The 22,599-nt window shown below is 46.5% G+C and overlaps 1 protein-coding gene across 6 annotated transcripts in view; it reads left to right on the top strand.

The window, feature by feature from the left end:
* TANC1 (tetratricopeptide repeat, ankyrin repeat and coiled-coil containing 1) overlaps positions 1–22,599 on the top strand; it is a 91,701-nt gene that overhangs the window by 41,308 nt on the left and 27,794 nt on the right. For 5 of the 6 annotated variants that reach the window (XM_068139177.1, XM_068139181.1, XM_068139176.1 and 2 more), the window contains 7 exons: positions 2,126–2,329; positions 9,548–9,649; positions 11,873–11,994; positions 13,980–14,169; positions 19,258–19,515; positions 20,396–20,521; positions 21,652–21,933. In XM_068139177.1, coding sequence (XP_067995278.1) covers positions 2,126–2,329; positions 9,548–9,649; positions 11,873–11,994; positions 13,980–14,169; positions 19,258–19,515; positions 20,396–20,521; positions 21,652–21,933 — 1,284 coding nt within the window. The remainder of the gene's footprint in view (positions 1–2,125; positions 2,330–9,547; positions 9,650–11,872; positions 11,995–13,979; positions 14,170–19,257; positions 19,516–20,395; positions 20,522–21,651; positions 21,934–22,599) is intronic. The other variant, XM_068139179.1, reaches the window with a different exon arrangement.

Here is a 22,599-nt window from a genome sequence, read left to right as displayed (position 1 = left end):
GTGATAGGACTAGGGGGAATGGAATGAAGCTGGAGGTGGGGAGATTCAGGCTAGATGTGAGGAGGAGGTTCTTCACCATGAGAGTGGTGAAACCATGGAATGTGTTGTCCAGGGAGGTGGTCGAGGCCCCGTCCCTGGGGGTGTTTAATCCCAGGCTGGATGAGGCTCTGGGCAGCCTGATCTAGTGTGGGGTGTCCCTGCCCATGGCAGGGGGGTTGGAACTAGATGATCCTTGTGGTCCCTTCCAACCCTGAATGAAACTATGAAACTATTTATACACATTGGTCAGGTCACCTCTCAGTCTTCATCAGACTAAACAGCCCCAGGGCTCTCAGTCTCTCTTCATAGGGGAGATGCTCAAGTCCCCTAATCATCCTCATGGCTCTGCCTTGGACTCTATCTAGCAGATTCCTGTCTCTCTTGAACTGGGGAGCTCAAAACCAGACACTATCTAGCAGATAGTGGACTATATCTAGCAGATCCCTGTCTCTCTTGAACTGGGGAGCTCAAAACCAGACACTATCTAGCAGATAATGGACTATATCTAGCAGATCCCTGTCTCTCTTGAACTGGGGAGCCCAAAAATGGACACTATCTAGCAGACAGTGGACTAGATCTAGCAAATCCCTGTCTCTCTTGAACTGGGGAGCCCAAAAATGGACACTATCTAGCAGACAATGGACTAGATCTAGCAGATCCCTATCGCTCTTGAACTGGGGAGCCCAAAAATGGACACTATCTAGCAGATAGTGGACTAGATCTAGCAGATCCCTATCTCTCTTGAACTGGGGAGCCCAGAAATGGACACAATATCCAGATGTGGTCTCACCAGGGCAGAGTAGAGGGGTAGAAGAACCTCCCTAAACCTGCCAGATGCACTTTTCTTGATGCACATCTGACTAGGAAAAACATAGCACTTTCAACTTGTGTTTCTGCTGTCTTTGAGTCATTACTGTGAGCAATATATTCTTCTGTTGTTTTGAAAATAAATTCTTGATTTAGCTGAAATGGCATTTGTGGCATCAGCAAGAAATTTCTCTGTTTGGAGAGTATTTCCCTGTTTTGATGTGCCGGTTTAGTACGGGGTGAACCAACAGCTTCTGTTTTCCTTAGGAATAAAAACAAATCATTGCTCATGTCAAATTGCACAGGACTGGGCCTCTCAGGTGTAAAACATTAAAAATAAAGCTCAGACTGGCTATCTATGAGTGTACCTTTTAGTGATTCACCTTTGGGGGCACCCCAGTTCCTCCTTGAATTAGTTTGGTAAACTGTTTTGCGACTGGCTTGATTTCAGGATGTCACTGTAATCCAAAAATACCCTTCCAGCTCTAAAAATACTTTTAGCTTTATAGGAAATTTAGCTTCACCACTAAGGATGAAATCTGAAAAGTACTTACTTTGCTGAAGGTTATGTTTTCCTTCCCTGTTTCAGTAAAATATTCTCTGGTGAGGGGTTTGGAGCACAGGCCCTATGAGGAGAGGCTGAGGGAGCTGGGGTTGCTTAGCCTGGAGAAGAGGAGGCTCAGGGGAGACCTTGCTGTCTACAACTCTCTGAAGGGAGGTTGTAGGCAGGTGGGGGTTGGTCTCTTCTCCCAGGCAACCAGCACCAGAACAAGAGGACACAGTCTCAAGCTGCACCAGGGGAGGTTGAGGCTCGAGGTGAGGAGAAAGTTCTTCATAGAAAGAATGATTGGCCATTGGAGTGTGCAGCCCAGGGAGGTGGTAGTGTCCCCATCACTGGATGTGTTTAGGAAGAGACTGGGTGGGGTCCTTGGTGCCATGGTTCAGTTGATTAGATGGTGTTGGGTGATAGGTTGGACTCGATGATCCTTGAGGTCTTTTCCAACCTGGTCTAGTCATATTCTATCCTATCCTATCCTATCCTATCCTATCCTATCCTATCCTATCCTATCCTATCCTATCCTATTCTATTCCTGCTCATGTATTTACTTTTTTTCTGGTGGTTACCTGCATCCTGCAGCAAAGGATGCACAGCAAGATGAGTCAGGCTGAATTGTTGCCAGCAAATACATTTTCCTGTGTTAAATACTCATATTTCAGTGCAACTCTCTGCTTTTTATGTTGGTGCCTCACCTAAGGGATGACAAAACTGTGTTTTTAGCAGGTGACCCGTGCCTGGAGAGCACCTCACAGGTCACAGCCACACCTGGCCATGATGCAGACTTCCCCATGGGCGATCAGCTGGGCTGTGACGACTCCTACAGAATGAACTTGGCCAAAGGAGTCTCCATGTCTCTGCCATCCTCCCCTCTGCTGCCACGCCAGTCCTATTTGATGCAGTCAAGAGCAAACAAAAAGTCTCCAGGTAAAGTGAAACTGCTCAGCAACTAAAATCTTGAACTCAGCTTTTCATACACACTAAAATCATATTAACCTTTTGAAACAAGAACTAGAGCAATGAATGCTTTTGGCATGCTTCCAGGGAAAGAAGGTAACTGGTGATTCATAAAGTACTTTATTTCATGTGGCAAAGAATTATTGAGATATTGCAGATACCTGTATTGAAAGGTCTGGATGTGTTTAAAACTGGTTATTTATGAGGTGTTCACCAGTTAGGTAGAGGACAGCTGCAAAGCCTTTGTGCCTGTGTAAGAGTCAATGTTGTTTGTGGCTTTAGCAGTTCATTTATTTTGCTCATAGCTACCTACCTAAATGTCTGACTGGATAAACTGCTGCTGAAGTGGTGACAAGAAACTTGTTAATTTTCAACAGTTGTATCCTTAGTAATGACCTCATGCTTCTGTGTGATCCTGGCTAAATAAGGTGCTCCATCTGGTTCCCTTTTTATCAGCATTCTGCACATAGAAATCATTCCAGCCCTCTAGCATCACTTGGGTTCGCTCAGGTCACAGCTTGAGCGTCAAGTGAAATTGTCCACGTTCCTGTTGCTTGTGGAGACACTCAACACTTTTGATGTTCTTTTATTGCAAAGTTTGTAAGATCTAGGAACAAAGAGCATCAAAAGTCAGGATATGTCAGCACTGAGGAATTGTGATCGTGAATTACCTGTTTCACATAAAAGGAAAAGAAGTTGCTGAAAGAATTGCCACAAGGTGGTAAATAAAGTTTGTTAAAAGTATTCTTAGTGCAAGTTGCCTGATTTTTTTCCCTTAGTTTGCTTAATTTCTTTTTCCCTTTCAGAATTTAAAAGCAATCACACTTTATGTTTAAATAAAGGTTGGTTTTGATGCTTCACATAAACATTTTGAACCGCAGCACAGTATTCTGTCGGTCTCTTGTTACAAGGGATTTGTGTGCTGAAGAGCTTTACAACATAGAGTGAAGTCCTTGTAGTGGAGAAGGGAATGGGATTTTTGCCAAAGACTTCAGTGACTGGCAGGGTCTAACACTTAGCTTTGTTACTGTTGGGAAAACTGAACTGCATTCTAGGTATGTTTGAGATCATATCTCGTATCTTACCAACTTCCCCACTCCACGTTTAGCTCAGTGATGCACATTTGAATGAGCAGAGGGCAGGCTGCTGGCAGTTTCTCTTGCAGAAAGTGCAGTTGGTAAATTTTTAATGAATAGCCATATTCAATGGCTTCTAAGTCATTCTGCTGTGACACATAGCCAGAGAAAAAAAGACTCCTTAAAGCTCTGCAGTGCTATGAATGCTTTGGCATTTATGGAATCAGAATTGTTGTGTCTGGAAAAGTCCCTAAAGATCTCATGTATCATTATCTTCTGCAAATACTCAACCAGGTGAGAGGGGCTGATGGAGATATTCTGTGCTGGTCTTTTACCTTTCAGCAAAATATAGCTGATGGAAGATGAGTTAATGCAAATTATCTTTCTAGCATCTGTGACAAGAGTAATAAAAAGAGAGAGTATACCAAAGTGCTGATTTCAAAGCACTCCGGTCTCACAGCTATCAGGTACTAAGTTAAAGATTATTCGGGGCACGGTGGATGAAAGAAGAAAGGACTGCACAGGAAGTTAAAAGTAGTGTTCTGAAGTTATGATGCAGTAATGAAGTTATCTATCCAGTGGTAGAACAAAATTCTAATTTCAGTCCTCTCAGTTTGCAAGTGAAGACAAATCAACTACTTAGGGATGTATTTGTCACTGTAGAATATATTATTAAGATTTTTAAGTCTTTGGAGGTGTGTAATAGGGCAGAGGAAAAGCCTGTCCCGTGGCATGCAGTCATTTGTTCTACTTGTGCTGCTGTTGTGTAGGTCTGTTTGTATAACCCAGGCACGCTGGTGGTCAGACACAAGGTGATAGCCTTGCAGAACTTATCACAGCTTATATGACAGGTGTACCCAACTGAGAGGCATCTTTGTAGCAGCACATGTGTGGTCATAGCTGCTTTGTTGCCCATCCATCTGCAAATAGGTCAGCCTCTAGAACCTCATAACACACGGGCAGGCAAAAACAGGGGAGAGCAAGCTGAACTTCTTCGCTGGGACACAGGGAGCTGCACAGTCCCATATGCACTGTCTGCTGTGAGTGACACTGTCTGTTAATTATTTGCATAGGAGGTGGGGGAGATTTCCTTTGTGAGAAGAGCTTGGAAGAGTACCAGTGTTTCTGGCCCCAGTTCAGTCCTCTAACTATAAAAGGAGGGAAGAGAGAAACGATATCTTAAATTACTAAGGAGCCTAACATTTTTTTTGGCACAACTAAAGCAACCGGTTCATTTGGAGTCAAAAGCTTCCTTAATGAAATAGTTGATTGAGGAGGAGGAGGAGGTGGATGAAAGAGCAGAAACAAACAGAACAAGGAAAAGGTTGTCAGTAGGACCAGTCTGGGAAGGAAGAGCACTAAATGGAAAAACTGTCACAGTAAGTTGAGTTTCTTCTGCTATAAAGCTGGAAGGAGCATTGCTTGGGTTGGTAACCATACAGGAGTGCAGGGGCAATAGCTGACTGTACTCTGGCTTAGAGGGGTCAGCTAGAAGAATGAAAATACTGATATAAAATGGAGATTCAACAAAACAAAAAAGGTTTTAAGGAATTTGTGAATGAAAGATGGTGCTGCTGCCCTTGAAGTAAATGTTTACTGACTTAATCGTGCTTGAACGGGGCAAGGAAGCAGCTTTCCTTTTAAAGACATCACTGACTGCTGGCAGAGGCTTCCATAAATGTGCATATAGAACTTTTTAGATAGTTTTAAAATTGAACTTTAATTAAAACTTTTTATTCATAAACAAATTGATCAGCATACCTAATAATTGAGACTAAACTAGGTAAGAGAGCTGGTTTCACTTGAGGCTTCAGCTTTGCAGACTGATCTTGAGCACACTGGAAAGCAGTTTCTCTTGCATGCAGTAAGCTCTGCTCTGGGTCAGAATCAATCCCCAGTATCAGTAGAGGTACAGATCAGTTTAATGTTAATGGGAGGGAAAGCCAAGGCAGAGAATTTGAAAGGGGATCCACAAGTTAAGATGTTCTTGTAAAAAAAATCAGATCTTCTGCAGTCAAAAAAGAAACATTAAAAATCACTAGGAAAGCAAAAGATCATAACCTCCCCAAATGCATAGTTCTGCTTCCTCAGGAGGATACAGGTGTAGCTCTAGTGGTACCAACTTTAAGAGTCCATAGTAGAGCTAGGGGAGAGCCAGAGAAGGGCTGCAGAAGTGACTAAAGATGTGAAAAGGCTCTCAAAGAGAAGTTACTTAAATCAATTTGGCTGATGTTTTTCTGCCAGGGGAAAAAAAGGAATGGTGAGAAAGACACTATGATTACCATTTCATACAGTGCTGGTTAATTGTGGACAGTGCAGACTGTTAAAGAAAGGCCAGGATAAACTCTTGGAAGGAAAACCCATCCAGAACTCTGACCCATTCTGACTCAGGAAATTATAAGCCATTTAGCACGGGTCAGGAGAAGTGTACCAGGCAAGCATGTTTTCCCTAGCTTAGATTCCTCTCTGCTGTTTGCTGCTGATAAAATGCTGCCCCAGATGACCTTTTAATCAGAGCTGATTCAGCCATTGTACAGGTTTGGAAAAGAACTTCCCTTGTGCAGCTACAGCTCACCTTTGAATGGGTCCCTTTTCATCCATGGGTTAATTTGTGTGTCCCATTCCCCGTTAGTGCATGAAAATAAACCTGACATGAATTTTCCTGGCTAGTGCAATGTTGTCCATCAGATCTGCAAGTACTGTAAGTCACCTCCACATTAGCTTGTGAGGAAGAAAGTTCAGTAAAGAGCCTCTTCCACAGCTTAAAGTGTGAGGGTTAAAAATACATCCTGAAGATATTTCCACTCTGATGTATTTTACATGACTGCTACGTGTCGTTCTGGTTGCTTTTGTTGTTCAGCTTTGGCACATCTAATTATACTGCTGCTTACAAATAGCAGATTTGGACTATTGTCCCCTTAAAGAATGTGATTTTGTTTCAAAGGAGTATATTTTTAGCTACTTCCACCAAGGCCAGTGCCCCTTGTTTTTGTTAGGAAGCAGCGTTGGAAGAGCACCCTCTGGTGATGGTTGGTAACTAAGTGGTCATTGGCTTAAAACACGTGAAAGGATTTGAAAAGTCATCTCATCTGCTCTAGGTGGAGGCATAAACATCTGTTCATACATGACTTATGTCCCCCAGCCAGTATGCCTTAGCTGAGAAATTAGGCTCCTGCCATATTCTCCTTTTCCACTTCAGGTGGCAGTCTGAAAGAAGGTAAGTCTGTTCATGAAGAGCCTCCACACTTCTGAGAGGGCTGGTATGAAGATCTGGTAGAACCAGAACCTGGGCCATGATGTGTGTAGGCCTGTGAGGTAGCAGGCACACTCCTCCAGGTCAGTCGTGGTGTGGCAGAGCAGAACGGTACCAGGGGAGGCTAAGAGCAGAACAGAGAGTGTCACAACTTGCCTTTAAAAGCCATCATCCACTTTAAAGTACTCACAAGAGTGAGCAAGGCATCAGTGTAGCTCTCAGAGACTCAGGTAGCACCTGAGACTGCTGTCAAAAGGCAGAATGGGACCCTGGGGGGCTGCAAGCGTGGCAGCCTAAACAGACCACGGCTTTTGTTAAACAAAATGTGGGCTGGCTCAGAGACCTTCAGCATGCCCTTGGAGCTTGAGCCAAGCAGGATTGTGTGTGGAGACCCAAACAAGATAGGAAAGCCACCTTGTCAAGGGCAATGTGGTGAAGTTAGCCTCAGTCCTGCAGTCTCTGCCCAGTGCTTGCTGTGTGGGTTACAGTATTGCTGAGGGGGCTGCAGGCCGCAACATGGCGGGAAGTCGAAAGCCCAAAGTGCAGTCCTGAGTTACACTCAGCCAGGGACCCATCAGGATCATCAAGCCTTGATTCCTCACTCCTCACAGGGCTACCTTGAACTAAACAATATGAGTAGGAGCATTGTCCAGACAGTCCTTGAACTCTGGTGGGCTTGGTGCCATGGCTGTTTCCCTGAGGAAGTGTTCCGGTGACTGAATCTGTTCAGACAATTCTGGCTTACAGAGCTTGAGTATCTTAGAGACAAAGTTACTGCCTTCTTTTTGCTCTGGTTCCATGACATTTAGCACCACATCTGCATTTGTCACAGCCTTTAAAATAAGCCTTTGGAGTGATCTTTAGAGGTTGGAATGTTTCAAGTGGCTTTGTTGCACACATTACAAGAAGTTGGGATTGCCTCAATGGAAAGCACAGGACAGAAATTTGGGTTTGAGTCTTCAGTCCCACGGATTCTATTCCCCATGCCATTTAAATACCTTAGCTTTCCACTGTAACTTTGCAAGTTTCCCTGCTCATGCTTTTCCAACATTCTTTGTGTTGCAAATAGCTTCATGGATGTAAAATTCTGTTGGCATTATTGTTTAGGATGTGGATAAATACGTGGTGGAGTTTCAGTTCTGTGATATGTTGAGATGTTGTGCATCGGTGTACCAGAGCTAGCTGTCAGTTGGTGAATGAAGACCAGAGTTTCACCCTGTTTGTGGTGCCAGAAGGTGATTGCTGGCTCAGTAGTGGCAGTGTATGTCTTCTGGTGAAACTTCAGAGGGCAGCCTCACTCCCTTTCTCCTGGAGAAGTCCTGCAGTTAATGTTTTCTGTGCTTGCTGCTGAACTGTAGTTAGCAGAGAATAGAATCCTGAGCAGCCTGAAACCAAAGCATGAGGCTAAAAGTGAGATTACAGAGTGCATCAGTTTAATTTTGGATCAGTGTGTGTGTCTGTGTGTGAATACACTTATTCCCTGTGGGGCTCTGAAATTCCTGTGTTTGTGACTGGGAATGCTGCTGTTTAATGGAACCAGGACCTATTAGTAGCTATTAATAGTCTCTCTTCTCTTCTGAACTCATCTTCACCATTCTTCCTGATCAAGACATGTGTTAGTATTTGGAGAAAGAATGCTGTAATAGAAAGCTTCTTGAGTTTGAATTACTTAGTGTCTTGATATTGCAAGCTGTCTTCCTGTAGCCTTTTTCTCCTAGCTTCAAAGATGCTGATAATGAAATTATCTTCCTGTTAAGAGTTGAAAATCAAAGCTCCAAACCAAGGAGACCCATTGAAAGTTGTCTGAGTTTGAACATGAAAAAGTTGCTCATTTTCTATATATACAGGGGACATTTTCAAGTTTTGCAGAATCACAGAATGTTAGGGGCTGGGAGGGACCTCAAGAGATCATCTAGTCCAACCCCACTGCAAAGCACCTATACCAGATCACACAAGAACTCATCCAGGTGGGTCTTGAATATCTCTGGAGAGGGAGATTCCACAACCCCCCAAGGCAGCCTGTTCCAGTGTTCTGACACCTAAGGTTTGTCACAACCAGTGGCTTGGGTTTGTTTTCCAGCAGGCTTTGCATTCCAACAAGCCCAAGGAAAGCCTTCCCTGCTCGAGGTGAGGAGAAAGTTCTTCACAGAGGGAGTTGTTAGCATTGGAATGTGCTGCCCAGGGAGGTGGTGGAGTCACCATCCCTGGAGGTGTTCAAGAGGGGAATGGACATGGCACTTGGTGCCATGGTTTAGTAGTCATGAGGTGTTGGGTGACAGGTTGGATTTGATGATCTTTGAGGTCTCTTCCAACCTTATTGATTCTATGATCCTTACCAGAGGGAATGTACAGCAGCTCAATGCTCTTTGCAGTAGCAGCTGTATATGTAAGGAATAATTCCTCTACTTAGTTTAGTCTTGAGAAGAGAAGGCTAAGAGGGAATCTTATCAACATTTGTAAACATGTGAGGGGTGAGTGTCAACATGAAGGTGCCAGGCTCTTTTTGGTGGTGCCCAGTGACAGGACAAGGAACAATGGGTACAAGCAAGAACACAGAAGATTCCATCTCAACATGAGGAGGCACTTCTTATTGGTGAGGGTGCTGGAGCACTGGAACAGGCTGCCCAGAGAGATTGTGGAGCCTCCTTCTCTGGAGACTTTCAAAACCTGCCTGGATGTGTTCCTGTGCATCCTGCCCTAGGTGATCCTGCTTTTGGACTCAAGGATCTCTGGAGGTCCCTTCCAACCCCTACCATTCTGTGATTCTGTGATACTCATCATGAAGGGTCAACACAGGACATAGGAAACTTGTGGTCCATTTGAGAAAGCTTACATACACTCAACTCATTCCCATTGCAGGTCCAGTCAGGAAGCCCAAGTACGTGGAAAGTCCTAGAGTGCCAGGTGAGGCAGCTCTGCCACTGAGAAAAGGATCAGAGCAAGGAGAACCCACTCAGAATGGTAAGCCTGCTTTATGTGGTAGAGCAACTCTTTGTTTCAGACAGTGATACAAAGGATCCTGCATAATGAGGACATCTGATATTTGTAAGGGTGCTTTGCAGATGTAGGATGGTAAGGAGGAGATGCTTGCCCTGGTGCTACAGGATCTGGGTTCTTGGAACTGTATTGCTGGCCAAGTGATGTGCCAGTGCTGTTGAGTGCTAGCCACCAAAGGCCTCCTGGAGTTTTCCTGAACATGCTTTTAGTGTAAACTGATTCCATGCATGTAACTCTGCACTGGCTGCAGTGCTTCATCTTGGAAATGTGAAAGTTTGCTCAACAAGGAGGCAGTAACAGCAGCCTGCTGTGTGCTAGAGCTGGGGTAAGCTACTTCCCTGGAGTTATTTGGTGGTGCTGGAAAGTTTCATGTCCATTAAACTGGACTAGTTCATACCAGAGTGTGGCTTTGACAGTGAATGTCATGGTCAGAGCAAAGTCACCCCTCTGTTGGTACCTGACTGTGTGCACCATAAGATGGATTTCATCTGCCTTGTATCTGTAGGTTAATTTTTCACTTTGGCTGACCTCATTGGAGTCCTTCTGGAGGTTCCAGCTGAACATTTTTCTGTTTTCTTTTTCCTTCAATTGTAAAGGAAACTGCAGTTTTAATGGCTTTTGTTTTAAAGAGCACCAGGGAATGTCAGCTGTGTCTTGGGTGGTTAGACACCATATGCTTGCCATACTGGCCTGATGCTTTTGTGGCTTAGTGAAGCCATAAAGGAAAGACCAGAAGAAAGGGGGCAGCTCAGGCCAGCCCCTGTCTCCCCTCCTTTTTTCCCCCTTTTTTTTCTGCTCCATCTACTTTTTTCCCCTTCCCTCCTCCCCCTTTTTTCCCTTTTCTCCCCTTCTCCCCCCCCTTTTTCTCCCCTTCTCCCCACCCTTTTTCTCCCCTTCTCCCCACCCTTTTTCTCCCCTTCTCCCCACCCTTTTTCTCCCCTTCTCCCCCTCCTTTTCTCCCCTTCTCCTCCTCCTTTTCTCCCCTTCTCCCCACCTTTTTCTCCCCTTCTCCCCACCCTTTTCTCTCCTTCCCCCCCTTTTCTCCCCTTCTCCCCCTCCTTTTCTCCCCTTCTCCCCCTCCTTTTCTCCCCTTCTCCTCCTCCTTTTCTCCCCTTCTCCCCACCTTTTTCTCCCCTTCTCCCCCCCTTTTCTCCCCTTCTCCCCCCTTTTTCTCCCCTTCTCCCCCCCCTTTTCTCCCCTTCTCCCCCCCCTTTTTCTCCCCTTCTCCCCCCCCTTTTTCTCCCCTTCTCCCCCCCCTTTTTCTCCCCTTCTCCCCCCTCTTTTTCTCCCCTTTCCCTCCTTTTCTCCCCTTTTCCCCCTCCTTTTCTCCCCTTTTCCCCCTCCTTTTCTCCCCTTTTCCCCCTCCTTTTCTCCCCTTTTCCCCCTCCTTTTCTCCCCTTTTCCCCCTCCTTTTCTCCCCTTTTCCCCCTCCTTTTCTCCCCTTTTCCCCCTCCTTTTCTCCCCTTTTCCCCCTCCTTTTCTCCCCTTTTCCCCCTCCTTTTCTCCCCTTCTCCCCCCTCTTTTTCTCCCCTTTCCCTCCTTTTCTCCCCTTTTCCCCCTCCTTTACTCCCCTTCTCCCTCTCCTTTTCTCCCCTTTCCCCCCCTGCTTTCTCCCCCCACCTTTTTTTTTAAGCACTGTACAGGTCAAACTAAACCTTTTTGCAACCAGAAAAGCTGGGACCTTTGGAAGTGATGTCAGCATCCTTTGCAGAGCCAGCACAAGAAAACTCTGTGGTGTTAGCTGTAGTTGTAGCTGTGAGATTACAAAACATCTGCATTGCTCCCCTCTGCTTTTCATGTTTTTAACATTACAGAAAGCTATTAAAAGCCACTGGGCAGAATCGCAGCCTGCCCTTGAGTTTTGAGAGCCCTGAGGTGAATGCTGCTGTTAGAACAGTCACACAGATCATCAGTACAGTGATGGGCTGGTTGCCCTCAGCTCTTTCTGGACTGACTGGCAGGGCTGGGTTTTTTCTTCCTCAGCTATGTGTAGGTATGCAGAGGATCCAAGACCCACCACCAATGTAAAGCCTAATGGTCAAAGAAGTTTAAATGGCCTTAGCTTCTCCCCAGCTAGGCTGCTGACAGAATTTGTCAGGCAGATATATTGCTGGTCTTTACATTTGATTGTGCTTTTTCTACAAGGTAAGCCTTTCACCTTCAACTTTTTTTTCCTCCCCTCCAAAGCAAAGCCTGATAAGGACTCGAGCTGTTCCCCTGCAGCACAAGAGTTGATGACGAGATTGGGCTTTTTACTGGGAGAAGGGATCCCAGCCTCTGCTCGAATAGAAGAGAAAAATGAAGTCATGGTAGGACAATGAAAAAGAATGTATTGAATGTATTCTTTTTATATTTAATGTATTTAATATTCATCCTGTTTATGTGAGGACTAATGGTGTTTCCTCTGTTTGCTGGTTGCAGCTACTTGACACTTAGCAAAAGACAATCTGCACTTGCAGACGGCACCAAGCTGGGGACAGGTGTTGGTCTGTTAGAGGGTAGGAGAGCTCTGCAGAGGGACCTTGACAGGCTGGACAGATGGGCAGAGTCCAAGGGCATGAGATTGAACACATCTAAGTGCCAAGTTCTATACACTGGCCACAACAACCCCATGCAGTACTACAGGCTGGGGTCAGAGTGGCTGGAGAGCGGCCAAACAGAAAGGGACCTGGGGGTACTGGTTGATAGTAGGATGAACATGAGCCAGCAGTGTGCCCAGGTGGCCAAAAAGGCCAATGGCATCCTGGCCTGCATCAGGAATAGTGTGGCCAGCAGGAGCAGGGAGGTCATTCTGCCCTGTGCTCAGCACTGGTTAGGCCACACCTCAAGTCCTGTGTCCAGTTCTGGGCCCCTCAGTTTAGGAAAGATGTTGAGTTGCTGGAAGGTGTCCAGAGAAGGGCAACAAAGCTGGGGAGGGGTCTGGAGGACAGCCCTGTGAGGAGAGGCTGAGGGAGCTGGGGTTGCTTAGCCTGGAGAAGAGGAGGCTCAGGGGAGACCTTATTTCCGTCAATAACTGCCTGAAGGGAGGTTGTAGCCAGGTGGGGATTGGTCTCTTCTCCCAGGCAGCCAGTACTAGAACAAGAGGACACAGTCCCAAGCTGCACCAGGGGAAGTTTAAACTGGCTGTTAGGAAGAAATTCTTCCCAGAAAGAGTGATTTGCCATTGGAATGTGCTGCTCAGGGAGGTGGTGGAGTCACCATCACTGGAGGTGTTTAAGAAGAGACTGGATGAGGCACTTGGTGCCATGGTTTAGTTGATTAGATGGTGTTGGGTGATAGGTTGGACTTGATGATCTCTGAGGTCTTTTCCAACCTATTCTATTCTAATAGTCATATGGTAGTAGGATTGTAAATTAACTCTAAAAGTAGTGTGTGTTTGTTGTGAAATTGTGAGATGATCCTGCATTCTTTGAAACAGAATAGTAGGCTTATTTCTGGCAGATAAATCTGCTCTGGTATGAATGTGAGCAGCTTCTAGGGCTCTCTGCCTTATTTTAGTATTTATGAGGAGCTTCTTTTTCCTTCTACTCTCAGTGATTTGTGAGAATGGAAGATGTTGATGGCTTGTTAGGATAGGAGTGTGCTTCTGGGACCTTTGTGTTTCATTTTATCCAAGAAGTTCCCTTGCATTTGACAATATTTCCCTGTCATTTGGAGGCAGGGGAGGAGGCCCTGTCCCTGGAGGTGTTTAAGCCCAGGCTGGATGAGGCTCTGGCCAGGCTGACCTAGTGTGGGGTGTCCCTGCCCATGGCAAGGGGGTTGGAACTAGATGATCCTTGTGGTCCCTTCCAACCCTGACTGATGCTATGATACTGCCTGTATGAAACTGATCTAACCAAAACTGCACAGTAACTACCAGTATCTCTTTGTTCCCCTTTCTCTCTCCACTTCCAGCCCCCAGCCTCATAAATCTTGGTGCCTCCATTTGGGTTTTGTTGATAGTGAAATGTGAATCAGACTGCAGCTCTAGTGTTTTAAACCCAAAAAATAGATCCTGGGGGCACAGGGGAAGGGAATCCAGTAAAATGTTTAATCCATCTCACTGCATCTCTTCAGCTGGACTGTGCAATTCCCTTGTTTCTTCAGAAGTGGCTTTTGACAGTAATCATTTTAACAGTAACATGTCATTAAGGTTCCCCAATCAAGGTGAAGCTTCTGCTACTTGGGAGGTTCTTTCTTGAGCAGTGGGCTCTTTGCTTTGCTCTTACTCTCCTTCACCTTGATGTGTCTGACGTTCAGCACAGTGGTGTGTGCCTCCTGTACAACAGCTCTCTGTTTTTTCTTCACCTTGCAGTGTACAGTAGCCAGCCAAGGAGTCAGCCCCTGCTCCACCCTCACAAGCAGCACCACATCACCCAGCACCGACAGCCCCTGCTCGACGCTCAACAGCTGTGTGGGCAAAGCAGCAGCTAACAAAGGTAGTCCCTGTGGAACCATCAGCAGCCCTAGCTCCACCCTGGAGAGCAAGGACAGTGGAATTATAGGTAAGCATCTTAAATAGTAATAGCAGTCATGCTTCTCTGAACAGTACAAATCTGCTGCTTCCTGGTATTGTGTTCCATTTTCTGCTGTCCATGGGGCCTGTCTCAAACCCTCTGTACTTGAAGGATTGAAATCACATCTCCTCTCTCTCACTCCACTAGGACATTAGGAGAACATTTTTCAGGGAAAGAATGGTCAGGCACTGGAATGTGCTGCCCAGGGAGGTGGTGGAGTCACCAACCCTGGATGTGTTTAAAGGTGGTTTGAATGTGGTGCTTGGGGATATGGTTTGGGGTGAGCCTTGTAGAGTAGGGTTGTTGGTTTGACTTGGTGATCCTGAGGGTCTCTTCCAACCTGGATGTTTCTGTGATTTCTTATTTTCTTCTACCTTTTCCCCTTTCCCTTGTATGTGTCTCTACAATGCATTTCATAATGGTGAAACAGGGTGGCTCAGAGCTGGTTTGAATTGCAGCTGAAGGAAAAATAGCTTAGGAGAATACCCTAAATCAAACTGCTTAAAAACAGTGCAAACTTGTGAGCAATAGGCATGAAAATGAGGCTAAAATAGGACAGCAGGGCAGAGATGTGTGATTCTCCACTGAGTAGATGGCTGAGCCAAGGCTTTCCACAGTCCTCCTCTAGGGATCTGGTCGAGAGCAGGGGCAGAAAGAGAGGATCAGAGGGTGGGGGGACTCCTGTGTATAGCTCCATCAGCCAAGTACAGATGGCTGGTGATCATGGGACCATATGAAATTCACCTGCTGGAGTTCTGCCAAGCTGTGACTTGGGTCTCAAATTAAGGGAGAATTTGAGCAGCCCTTGGCCTGCTGTGGCAGCAGCCCTTACGTCTCAACAGGCCCAAAACCAAGAAGGGAGGGAAGAGGCATCTCTGTGACAAGTGACCTGTGCTTTTTAGACACAAAGGTGTCTGTGCATTCAAGTTTGTTAGTAGTAGTAAATGTGCATTTTAAATTATGACTACCAAGTGTGTGTGCTCTGATGTCCTTGACAGAATTCATCCAGCCATGAGAATAGCCTCCTCTCTCATCTGGGTTTCCATTGTGTTCCTACTCCCACTGTGTTTTCTGGGCCAGCAGACTCTGCTGGGAAATCTCTCTTTTCTCCTTTTCCCTCTTTTTTACTTATGGATCAAGTTTCTTTTAGCTTTTCTGTTTGAGTGCTCCAGCTGAATTCTTCTTTGCTTCCGTGGGGTTTGACAATAATAGTGGTGGAAGCAGATTTTAATCTTCAGCTGTGAGCTAAGTAGGAGGAAAGACTGGGCCACAGGCCAGAGCATAAGCTTGTGTGGATATGTGCCGCTGCTTCAGTGTGGAAATCAGCAGCAAGGTTTCCTGATGCCACATTTCACTCCAAAAAGAATCACAGCTTTAAATATTTCATACTTCAGGAGGAGTCAGATTGATTTATTTCCCCTCCTCCCCCCCCCAGCCATTAACAATGAAATGGATTTTGTCATACAGAAGCACAGTCTAGGCTGTGTGCAAAGGTTACTGGAAGGCCTGAAAAGCTTTTATTTCCATTGCCTCTAAAATGTGCGTCCTGTTATTGGTATTCCTTAGAATATGAGCTCTTGAATGAAAGCAGCAGATCTTAAATGCCTTGTGAACATGAGGCTAAGCTGGAGGAATGCTGAGTTGTGTAAGTGCCTCATCATAGAATCAGTCGGGGTTGGAAGGGACCACAAGGATCATCTAGCTCCAACCCTCCTGCCAGGGGCAGGGACACCCCACACTAGATCAGGCTGGCCAGAGCCTCATTCAGCCTGGTCTTAAACACCTCCAGGGACAGGGCCTCAACCACCTCCCTGGACAACCTATTCCAGGGCTTCACCACTCTCATGGGGAAGAACTTCCTCCTCACTTCCAGCCTGAATCTCCCCACCTCCAGCTTCATTCCATTCCCCCTAGTCCTATCACTACCTGAGATCCTGAGAAGTCCCTCATCATCCTGCAAGGCTGCAGTGTAGTTGATCTGAAAGAAGAGGAGTTGGTACTTTTGGTACTTCTTTGGGTTGGACAAGCCTCAGAGTTCTAAGGAGCAGTCAGTGTGTTTGCACTTCATGAGCAGTCCACTAGGCTGGAATGTTTAACCTCATGGTTTGGTCAGTGGAGTGTAGAGTCACTACACACAGACCTTTCACACTTTAGCCTGGGGCTCACATAGATATTATTTGAACTGATATTGGTTGTGAGTTTTATCATTATTTACTGTATTTTATCCTGTTGTCCTTTCATCCTGTATATTGTGCCTCCCTCTGGTGCATTCAGGTGTTCAAAATGCATTGGGTGATAGATTGGTAGATAAATATTTGTTGTTTAGATATTTTGTAGGAGTTTAATGTATTGGAAGTGCTTTCAGTGAGACAGGCTTGAGAAGTGGGCCAGTGCCAACTGCATGAGGGTCAACAAGTTGAAGTGCAAGGTCCTGCATCTGGGTCAGGCCAGTCCCAGGCATAAATCCAGGCCGGGTGCAGAGTGGGTTCAAAGTAGCTTGGGTATATTGATTGGTGAGAAGCTCACCATGAACAGGCAGTGTGCTCATGCATCCCAGAAGGCAAATCATGTCCTGAGCTACATCAAGAGGAGTGTGCCCAGTAGGTCAAGAGAGGGGATTCTATCCCTTTGCTCTTGTGAGACCCCACCTCGAATGCTGCGTCCAGTTCTGGCGCCCCCAGCATAAGACGGATGCAGAACTGTTGGAACAAGTCCAGAGGAGGGTCACAAAGGTGATCCAAGGGCTGGAACACCTCTGCTGTGGGGATAGGCTGAGGGAGTTGGGGTGGTTCAGCCTCTCCAGGGAGACTTTACAGCTGCCTTCCAATACTGGAAGGGATCCTACAGAAGGCTGCAGAGGGGCTTTTCATAAGGGTGTGCAGCAAATGGACAAGGTGGAGTGGTTTGAAGCTGACAGAGAGTAGGTTCAGAATGCATCTTAGGAAGAAGTTCTTCAGTACAAGGGTGGTGAGACTCTGGAATAGGCTGCCCAGGGAGGTTGTGGATGCCTCCTTCCTGGGGGTGCTCAAGACCAGGTTGGATGAGGCCTTGAACAGCTCAGTCTAGTTGAGAGGCATCCCTGCCCACAGCTGGGAGGTTGGAGTAGAAGGGCAACATCTGGGGTACTGCAGCACCTGGGGGTACTGGTTGATAGTAGGCTGAACATGAGCCAACAGTGTGCCCAGGTGGCCAAGAACGCCAATGGCATCCTGGCCTGCATCAGGAACAGTGTGGCCAGCAGGAGCAGGGAAGTCATTCTGCCCTGTACTTGACAGTGGTTAGGCCACACCTTGAGTCCTGTGTCCAGTTCTGGGCCCCTCAGTTTAGGAAAGATGTTGAGTTGCTGGAAGGTGTCCAGAGAAGGGCAACAAAGCTGGGGAGGGGTCTGGAGCACAGCCCTGTGAGGAGAGGCTGAGGGAGCTGGGGTTGCTTAGCCTGGAGAAGAGGAGGCTCAGGGGAGACCTTATTGCTGTCTACAACTCCCTGAAGGGAGGTTGTATCCAGGTGGGGGTTGGTCTCTTCTCCCAGGCAAGCAGCACCAGAACAAGAAGACACAGTCTCAAGCTGCACCAGGGGAGGTTTAGGCTGGATGTGAGGAAGACGTTCTTCCCAGTAAGAGAGATTGCCCATTGGGATGTGCTGCCCAGGGAGGTGGTGGAGTCACCATCACTGGAGGTGTTTAGGAAGAGACTGGATGGGGTGCTTGGTGCCATGGTTTAGTTGATTAGATGGTGTTGGGTGATAGGTTGGACTTGATGATCTCAAAGGTCTCTTCCAGCCTGGTCTGGTCTATTCTATTCTATTCTATTCTATTCTATTCTATTCTATTCTATTCTATTCTATTCTATTCTAAAATTAGGCTTGTGGAAATCCTCCTAACTTTGGAAGAGCTGTGCAAGCCTTTTCAAGGAACTGAATTATTTTTTATGCAAAGATCAGTCTTTTAAAATGTGAATTATCACAAAGATGAGTTTCTTTTTCTTGCTTTAAATGCAGCTTCTTTGGTGGCTGTCTCTTGTTTTTTGTGACTCCATGTCTGCAGAATGGTTGTAAAATTCTCAAGGCACTCTAGAACTTTAAAAGCAGTTGGGATATGTTTTGTTGGAGTACTAACTTCTTCCTGTACAAATTACACAGTTCTAAAGACACACCTGGGTTCTTCAGAATGTTTTCTTGCCTCCTTCCTGAAGGGTTTTTTTTTCCCCATCTGACAAGCTGTATTGTTTGGCTCTTTTAGATCAGTAATATTCTTTATATTTAATAAAACACCCAGTGGAGACATTCTGGATTATCTGCTGGCCCCAAATGCCATTTAAGTGTGAGAACACGAGTGCACCATTGCACAGAATGTCAGAGTACATCACAGTGCATTAGAGATTGGAAGAGACCTTCAGAGGTCATTCAGTCCAACCCCCCTGCCCAAGCAGGATCACTTAGGGTAGTCTACCCAGGAATGCATCCAGGTGGGTTTCCTATGTGCAGCATTGACCCTCCACGATGAACTCGGTGAACTTAGTGTCATAGCACATTAGAGGCTGGAAAGGACCTCAAGAGATCATCAAGTCCAACCTCCCTGCCAAAGTAGGATCACTTAGGGTAGTCTACCCAGGAATGCATCCAGGTGGGTTTCCTGTGTCCAGTGTTGACCCTCCATGATGAACTCAGTGAACTCAGTGTCACAGTATAGTAGAGGTTGGAAAGGACCTCAAGAGATCATCAAGTCCAACCCCCCTGCCAAAGGAGGATCACTTAGGGTAGTCTGCACAGGAATGCATCCAGGTGGGTTTCCACAATGTTGATCCTCCACAATGAGTATCACAGAATCACAGAACGGTAGGGGTTGGAAGGGACCTCCAGAGATCCTTGAGTCTAAAAGCAGGATCACCTAGGGCAGGATGCACAGGAACACATCCAGGCAAGTTTCAAAAGTCTCCAGAGAAGGAGGCTCCACAACCTCTCTGGGCAGCCTGTTCCAGTGCTCCAGCACCCTCCCTGTAAAGAAGTTTCTCCTCATGTTGAGGTGAAACCTTCTGTGTTCAAGTGTGGCTCAGTTTGATTTTTCTCTCTCTTTTTCAGCAACAATAACAAGTTCCTCAGAAAATGATGACCGCAGTGGATCCAGCTTGGAGTGGAGCAAGGATGGGAGTCTCCGAGCTGGAAAACACCAAGGTATCGGTCACGAGCGAAGAACAGACAACTGCTCACCAGTGGCAGAAGAGGAGACTGTTGGATCTGCTGAGAATCTGCCACAAGAAGTTCCAGCAGGAGAGGGTCCTACTAATTATGCACAAAGTTCTGGCTCCTTAATAATGCCTCGTCCAAACTCGGTTGCAGGTAAAGGCATGGAACAGAAGGAAAGCTCTTCTCACTGAGTCTTCTGTGGAAGTTATGTTGTTAGTTTGAAAATGCTTTTGTAGGACAGAGAGAAGAAAATGTGGATTCTAAACTGAAAAGATGAGCGTTGCCAAAGCTGTGCTTCTGCTTTGTGCTCTGCCCTCTGATACTGGGCTCCTGAGCTCCACAATCCCCTGATCACTGGCATCCCAGAATGCCCTCAGCTTTCACAAGCCCTGTGAGGAGAAGCTGAGGGAGCTGGGGTTGTTCAGTCTAGAGAAGAGAAGACTCTGGGGAAACCTTAGAGCTGCCTTCCAATACCTGAAGGCATCCTACAGGAAGGCTGGAGAGGGTCTTTTCATATGGATGTCCAGCAATAGGACAAGGGGGAATGGGTTTTAAGCTGCAGGAGAGTACATTTAGGCTGGATCTTACTAAGAAGTTCTTCAGTGTGAGGGTGGTGGGACTCTGGAACAGGTTGCCCAGAGAGGTTGTGGATGCCTCCTCCCTGTGAGTGTTCAAGACTAGATGGGATGGGGCTTTGAGGGGAGGTTGGAGTACATAATCTCTAAGGTCCCTTCCAACCTAAGCCATTCTATGATTCTATAATGACCCCTCTGATGTGGTAGTACTCACAGTCACAAATGAGCATGAGAAGTGTTTACCATGTGAGGAAGCTAAGGCAGGTGTGAGGGCTATCTGGAAGGGGAAAAATCCACCTCAATCTTTAGTGAGCTGGATGGAAAAGGTTTTGTAAATGTTATGAACCACTGCCATTGTCTACAAAACCTTGGCTGTAAGCTCTCTGTTGAGGAAAGCACTGCAGCATGTAATAATGCTCCTTGTAACTTACATAACCTTCCATCCTTTAAAACTGCAGCCACAAGTTCAACCAAACTGGAAGATCTGACTTATTTGGACGGACAACGAAATGCTCCTCTGCGCACCTCCATTCGCCTGCCGTGGCACAACACTGCTGGTGGCAGAGTGCCTCAGGACAGCAAAGGTATGCACAGCTCTCCTGGCACAGCACAGCTGGGCAGCTCTGCAGCTTGGCAGATGGGCAGGCTGAAGTCAGCTGGGCTGTGTCACTTCTGTTCTTGTGGCTTCCAAAGGATGGAAAACTGGGCAGTAATATTGTCATTGTTGTCGTTCTTATTACTATCTTTAAAAAGGTAGGGATTTTTAAACCAGAAGATGTTATTCATTCTCTGCTCCTGCTTCTGTTTCTCTGTAAATGTCTTTACAGATCTGAAGACCTGACACTGAGAGGCTCAGCAGTGTAGTTCACTCTAAACTGCAAAATGTTTGGCCCTTCCCCATTTGCAGAATTATTAATGTGGGTTTTTTTAAGAAGATAATAGGTTGGACTTGATGATCTCAAAGGTCTTTTCCAACCTGGTCCATTCCATTCCATTCCATTCCATTCCATTCCATTCCATTCCATTCCATTCCATTCCATCCTCTCCTCTCCGAACCTCTCCTCTCCGAACCTCTCCGAACCGAACCGAACCTCTCCTCTCCGAACCTCTCCAAACCTCTCCTCTCTGAACCTCTCCAAACCTCTCCTCTCCTGTCCGAACCTCTCCTCTCCTCTCCTGTCCGAACCTCTCCTCTCCGAATCTCTCCAAACCTCTCCTCTCTGAACCTCTCCAAACCTCTCCTCTCCTGTCCGAACCTCTCCTCTCTGAACCTCTCCAAACCTCTCCTCTCCTCTCCGAATCTCTCCTCTCTGAACCTCTCCAAACCTCTCCAAACCTCTCCTCTCCTCTCTGAACCTCTCCTCTCCTCTCCTCTCCTGTCCGAACCTCTCCTCCCTGAACCTCTCTGAACCTCTCCTCTCCGAACCTCACCTCTCCTCTCTGAACCTCTCCGAACCTCTCCTCTCTGAACCTCTCTTATGTTTGTAGCATCTCTCCTCTAGCATTTCAATCACACAGGAATTATGCAGTGACCTGAGTGACTCTGGAGCTAACTGAGCATCTCAGTCTCCATAGTTTTCACAATGAAAGCTCCAACAAGTCTGACAATGAATGCTGTTAACCAGGGCACTGAATGAAGTGATCTAACCCAGGGCTGGATGATTGCATGCAGAGTTTCTTCTAATAAACTGCTCTCTGTGCCACCTCTCCTCAGCTCGTTTCATCCCCTACAAGCCTCAAGACATTTTGCTGAAGCCGCTGTTGTTCGAAGTGCCAAGCATCACAACAGACTCGGTGTTCGTTGGAAGAGAATGGCTGTTTCAGGAGATTGAGGACAGGCTGGGGGACAGCAACCCAGCAGAGAACAGGGGAGCAGTCATCACTGGCAACGTGGGATTTGGGAAGACTGCCATCATTTCACGGCTGGTGGCACTTAGCTGCCATGGGAGTCGCATGAGGCAAATAGCTTCCAACAGCCCTCATTCATCTCCCAAAAGTATGTTCCTTTTTCTGAGCAGTTGTTGGGGTTATTGTGCTGGTAACAAGAGCCCAGTGTTGTTTGCTTTTTTTGGATGGGGGTGGTCAGGCTTCGTGAGCTCCTCAGCAAATCCTTGCTTCCTCCTCCTGCGAGGAAAGGAAACTGTTAAAATTGCTTGCTTTGACAAATGCCTTCCACATAATGCAGTGTGGACTCAGCAGGCCGGAAGAGAGGGGAAAATGGAGATGCAGAATCTCTTCCTGTGGTCAGGCAGTGAGTGTGCACCCTAAACTCATTAGCATTGTGACTGTGGGAACTCATTCTTTTGGAAGGAGAGAAGTGATGTCTTTCTTCCTCACCCTGTACCACACGCTTGCCACACAATTTCAGTAATGGCAAGAGTAAAGCTGTGGAGAAGCCTGCTCTGCCTGCTGCTGGCATCCACAGCTTTCTTCATCTGACCAGTCCAATGCCTGTGTTAACAGGAAGGATGATGTGACTGTTCATGGAATAATGGAATAGTTTAGGTTGGAAGGGGCCCTAGAAATAATCTACTCCAACCTCCCCCACCATGGGCAAGGATGCCACTCACATAGGCTCTGCTGCTCAAGACCTCATCCAACCTGGTCTTGAAACCCCCAAGGAGGAGGCATCCACAACCTCCCTGGGCAACCTGTTCATTAT

The sequence above is a fragment of the Melanerpes formicivorus genome, unplaced genomic scaffold, assembly GCF_026170545.1.
Source record: "Melanerpes formicivorus ecotype bairdi unplaced genomic scaffold, bMelFor1.0.p_v2 SCAF_5, whole genome shotgun sequence".
Classification (NCBI taxonomy): domain Eukaryota; kingdom Metazoa; phylum Chordata; class Aves; order Piciformes; family Picidae; genus Melanerpes; species Melanerpes formicivorus.
This window is presented reverse-complemented; position numbering and strand designations above follow the sequence as displayed.